Source organism: Cetorhinus maximus, chromosome 9 (assembly GCF_964194155.1).
Source record: "Cetorhinus maximus chromosome 9, sCetMax3.hap1.1, whole genome shotgun sequence".
NCBI classification, from domain to species: Eukaryota; Metazoa; Chordata; class Chondrichthyes; order Lamniformes; family Cetorhinidae; genus Cetorhinus; species Cetorhinus maximus.
The window spans coordinates 100632954-100638953 of NC_135887.1; the positions used below are offsets into that span (position 1 = coordinate 100632954).

General features: G+C 38.8%; 1 protein-coding gene across 1 annotated transcript in view; it reads left to right on the forward strand.

Annotated features, from left to right (window-relative positions):
* The window catches only part of scube2 (signal peptide, CUB domain, EGF-like 2), a 236471-nt gene extending 232865 nt beyond the window's left edge, over positions 1–3606 (forward strand). Inside the window, exon 24 of the mRNA XM_078547869.1 lies at positions 3454–3606. Within this exon, the coding sequence (XP_078403995.1) occupies positions 3454–3606 (153 nt within the window). The remainder of the gene's footprint in view (positions 1–3453) is intronic.
* Positions 3607–6000: the final 2394 nt, after the last annotated feature.

Below are 6000 nucleotides of genomic sequence, written 5' to 3' on the forward strand. Positions count from 1 at the left end.
CATTGCCTGTGAAGCTCACATCCTGTGAACGAATTTTTTAAAAAAACATTTAGAATTGTTCCCTTTATTCTATGGGCTGGGTTTTACAGACCCCACTGGCATGTTTGAAGGTGTGGGAGGGGGGGTGGGCGGGGCTTGTAAAATGCAGTGTGTAGCTTTCACACCACCTTCCCACCCACCCAGACCCATCTCCCATTTTATGGAGGTGGGGGAGGTGTCAGGCAGCCCGCCTAGCATTGGACTTGTTGAGGCCCTTGAGTGGCCAAATAATGACCACATAAATGTCTCATTCTGCCTCTGCCACATTTTACCCATGGCAGTGGGAGGCCCACACCAGGTAGGTGGCCTGGTGGTTTTTACTGTACGAGCTGGTCTGCAAGAGGGGAGATGCACTTTGTGGAGGGGGGGCCCTGTGCCCATTGAAGGCACCCCCCCCCCATGTCATACACCTTTAACCCTCCCCCATGGCCTCCCAAGCCTGGCACCCCAACCCCTTTACTACCCTCACTGGGGTCAGCCAGTTAGGCCCCGCCAATACCCCAGTTTACCTTGAAGTCTGGCTCCATAATCTCCTCTCGTTTGGGGACTAGCTATAATCCCAGTAGTGGGCCACCATTTGACCCTGGCACTGCTGCAACTTCAGAGCTGCCAGCTAATCAGATTGGCTGGCAGCCTTCGAAGGTGGGATTTCCTCCCCAGCTGGGGACAGAAATTTCATGCTGAGCCAATTAACACTGTTCCCGGGATAAAATGGCTGCGGGGCGGGGACTCACAACCAACTTTTTAGTCAGGGGAGGGGTGGAGGTGGGGAATATGGTGCCTTGTAAAATCCAGCCCTATGTTGACTTTCTTCATTTGTCCAACCAAAGTGTGTCACTTAACACTTCTTGACATTAAATTTCATCTGCCTCATGTCTGCCTGTTCCAACAGGCTGTCTATGTCTTCTTGAAGTCTGTCATTATCCTTTTCACAGTTCACAATACTTTCAAGTTTTATGTCATCTGCAAATTTTCAAATTTTGCCCCATACACCCAATTCTAGGTAATGAATATAGATCAAGAAAAGCAGTGCTCCTAATATTGGCCCTGAGGAACCCCACTTTATACCTTCCTCCAGTCCAAAAAATAACTACTATTCTCAGTTTCCTATCACTCAGCCAACTTCGAATCCATGGTACCACAGTCCCCTTTATTCCATGGGTTTCAACTTTGCAGACAAGCCTATTATATGGCACTTTAACAAGCACCTTTTGGGAATCCATGTGCACCATCAGCTGCACTACCTTCATTAACCCTTTCTGTTACTCCATCGAAAAACTCAATCAAATTAATTAAACACTATCTGCCCTTAACCAATCTATGCTCACGTTCTTTAATCAACATTTGTCCAAGTGAATGTTAATTTTGTCCCTGATTATTGTTTCTAAAAGCTTCCCCACTACCAAGGTTAAACAGACTGGCTTGTGGTTGCTGTGTTTATTCATATACCCTTTTTTGAACGAGGGTGCAACACTTGCAATTCTCCAGTCCTCTGACACAACTTCTATATGTAAGGAGGATTGGAAGATTATGACTAGTGCCTCCACAATTTCAACTCTTATTTCTTTCAGTACCCTTGAATGCATCTGTTCCTGTCCTAGTGGTTTATCAACTTCACTACAACCAGCCTTTCTCATACCTCCTCTTTATCGACTTATAGCCCATCCAGTGTTTCAGTTACCTCCTCTTACACTACACCTTTCCCTCACCCCTCCTTTTATCAACGTTTTACTATTTATATGCCTGTAGAAGCCTTTGGAGTCCCTTTTATATTGGCTGCCAGTTTATACTTGTACTCTCTTTACTGTTCTTACTTTCTTTGCTTCCCCTATGAACTTTCTATAATCTATATATATAAATATATTATATATATAAAATCAAACATATATATGTATATATAATCCCGGTTTCTTAACCAATATTTATTCTTCAATCACCATCACAAGAACAGATTATCTGGTCACGTTGCTGTTTTTAGGAGCTTGTGGTGTGGAAATTGGTTGCAGCATTTCCTATATTGCAATAGCGACTGCACTTAAAAAGTACATAATTGGTGATGAAGTGCTTTGAAATGTCCAGTGGTTGTGAAAAGCACCATATAAATGCACGTCTTTATTTTTTAATATGTGACAGAGAGTTATGGCATTATCTATGAATTGTTAAAATGTTTCCTTTAACATTAAAACTTCACAACCATCTGCAGGACCAGACTCTCATAACATATTTCTTGGGAACAGAATGTTCTGTATGCTACAATGAGTCACATTGCTATGGTGGAAAACAGTCCATAAAATTTGGCTTGTAGAGTTTAGAGCTGAGCTCCTAGATCATTATAATTTGAGTTTAGGGGAAGAGTGAGTTCTGTGCTTTTGTGCAGATCCTGCTAGAATTTTTGATTTTTTAATGGTGTATTCCTAATTCACTTCTGCTGACTCAGCATTGTTTAAATTCATAAACAGCAGCAACATATCTTTATGTTGTGTTTTTAACATAGTAAAATATCTCAAGGCACTTCACAGGAGCAAGTATCAATCAAAATTTGACAGGTGAATTATTAGATCTTCATGAGTGTGTAACATTAATCAAACTGGCAATTAAATTATTTCTCACAATCGGGTCACAGACTATACAGCTCTGGTCACTATATTAGAGAAAGGATGTGTTTGCATTAGAGAGGGTACAGAGGAGATTTGTAAGAATGTTGCCAGGAATGGAGAATTATAGCTATGAGGAAAGATTGGATAGGCTGGGGTTGTTTTCTTTAGAACAAAAGAGAAGAGGGAAGAGTTAATTGAGGTGCACAGTGTTATCAGGGACCTACGTAGAGTGGATAAAATGGCAGAATTGACCAATTTTAGAAGATTCGCAACTCATGACATATCCCCTCATCACGCTGAACTCACTGACTGATTTGTGCATTAATACTAGTGTGCTTTGTTAATATGCCATTATTTTTCCAGCAAGGTTTGGCCCATTATTTGATATTTTCGACTTTGCAAAAATATCAGTTCATTACGATATTGTATTCCAATCCTCTCAAGTTCATTTTTATATACCTTTCAGCAAGCAATCATTTAGACAGGAACAAGCTCCACTGAAAATGGCCTCCCACTACTGATCTTAATATGTTCACTCCATGCACATGCACTTACCTATGGAGGTCACTAGTTGTCAATCATTAGTGAGGACAAGTATTATCTTTTCTCATTCATAGCCAAGAACACTAAGAAAAATTTACCTGTAAACTTGCTACAAATACATAAACAAGTACAAATATTGCACAGTCAAAGAGTGTAATCCTAAGGTTTATTAAAATCAGAATTGCATATTGGATTTCATATTGACCTTTGTTTTTATCAATTAATGATTACAAAACTTGGATTTTGATTGACGCTTATATAATTTTTTTTTCAGGACAAGAAACTCATCAAGGCTCTGTTTGACGTGTTAGCACATCCACAAAATTACTTTAAATACACAGCACAAGAATCCCGGGAAATGTTTCCAAGGTCATTTATTAGACTATTGCGCTCTAAAGTTTCCAGATTTCTACGGCCATACAAATAGTTGAGAATTTCTGACACCCTTAAGCATTTTGGAATTTCATTAGAAAAGCTAAAAATGTTTCACTTAATCTGTTCTCCTGCAGTTTGTATTAACTCCTTTACATTGCAACGTAAAGCCTGGATGTCTTGCATCATTGCACTCTGTTAAGTAGCCAAAACATTGAACACTATAAATCCTTCATGGTGGAATAGAAATAATATGATCACTTGGACAAAAAGACAATATTCAATTTCTTTTAATTTATATTAAGCAACACAATTGTCCTATCTACATATTCACCCTTGTCATTTTTGTTGGATGAATTAGTACTGTTGTAGAGCTAAAAGATTAGCGTTGTGGGACCACTCAACAGTGGTACCAGTAGCTTTTGCAAACATCATTGACTTCCAAGATGCATCAGTTGGTCATCAACAGAATTACAATATTTAAAACTAAATATTCCTTACATTCCTCACAATGGAAATGACATGCAAAACATACATAGGAAGCTAGCATTATGTGCCAGTCAACTGTAGAGGGCTTGTATACCATCAACATGCATTGTCTGATTCAGCAAATCAGTCACACTATCACAGCCACTTGTCCTGTGTTAAATTTAGTGGTCTTATTCTAGTGAACTATTGTTAATTTTAACCTCTGCTGTTAAGACAGTAAAATGAGATTGTGGTTGATCTCAATCAGTGTTGTGCAGTTTTTTAATATGATATAAAATAAAAATGGAAAATGTTGTAGATACTCAGCAGGTCAGGCAGCATCTGTAAAGAGAAACAGAGTTAACGTTTCAGGTTGATGAACTTCCATCAGAAGTTCTGACAAAATGTCATTGATCTGAAACTTCAACTCTGTTTCTCTCCACAGATGCTGCTTGACCTGCAGTGCATTTACAGCATCTGCAGTATTTTGTTTCTGTGCAGTTCTTTATAAGTTACAAATATCTTATTTTTACATTCAATGTTTATTGAACATGATATATCAGTTAAGTCACTTGGACGTCACAATGGTCTCTATGTAGTTATACTTACATGTGGCAATGAGTATGTTTGCACTTGTACTTTCATTGTTTATATTTCACGATATTTCTAAGGAGAGTTCTTTTCTACTCCATATTGTTCCTATGCATTGTAGTATCTGGTATATAATTCTTATCTGAGTTCAGCATTGGTTATCTTGTTGTTAAAGTATGGAATGTGCTCTCAGTGGCTCTCTTCATCCACTCCTGCCCTCCAAAAAATTGTGATCTTGGCAGATACATGTTAGATTGAACTATTAAGACTGAATGCACAACCTAGTGTACATTCCCACCATGAAACAATGGATATATGAGAGTTGCAGGAAAATTAATTTGTCCCAGACAGGTTGCCATTTATATGCTAACTAGTGTTCCCATTTTCAGTGAAAGAATATCTGTCTAAATTTGCACATAGCCACCTGGCAAAGTCAGAGTTCCTCGTCAAGGCACTTAAAAAAGCTCTTTCATCTTCACAAATAGTTTATCTACAAAACCTCAAAAAGGAAGTGTGAGAAATCATTTGTGATCCACATGTTTGGTACCTGAGCAGACAGTAGAAAGCATTGTGTTGTGCTTGTTGCCTTCTCTTTGCAATCCAACTCCTACTCTAAAACCACATCACAATTGAAACGAAATGTTTTTTATAACAACAAAACTTTCATTAATATAGCACCTTCAACATAGTAAAATGTCACAAAGCGTTTTACAGGAGTGTTCTCAAACAAAACTTGACATCGAGCCACATAGAAAATGTTAGGATATGTGACCAAAAGCTTGCTCAACGAGATAGGTTTCAAGGAGTGTCTTTGAGAAGGAGGGACGTTTAGGGAGGGAATTCTATAAACAACCTATAAATTCTACGGAGTGTAGGGCTCACAATGCAAAAGGGTGAGACATAGTCTGTGTGCTTGTGGCACATTACTAGTTGTCAAGAAGCACCTCAGAGCCTTTTCATTTCCAAGCCCTCCTCTAAACAACAACATCTTGTATTTATATTGTGCCATAAATGCAGTTAAAAAGTTCCAAGGCACTTCACAGAAGTGTTATCAGACAAAAATAATTGGCACTGAGCCAAAGAAGCGGACATAAGGACAGGTGACCAGAAGGTGGTCAAAGAGATACATTTTAAGGAGCCTCTTAGAGGAGGAAAAAGAGGCTGAGGGGTTTAGGGATGTAATTCCAGAGCTTAGGGCCTAGATAGCTAAAGGCATGGCCATCAGTAGTGGAACAATGGAAATCCAGTATACGTAAGACCTCCAGCAATTCATTATGTAACTTTGCTGAGGAAAGAAATTGAATTTCGATTCGTTGATTGGAAACTGCAGCATATTTATTGAGTCACAGTCATCAAGTTGTTAACAACTGTGAAAGACATATTTCTACAA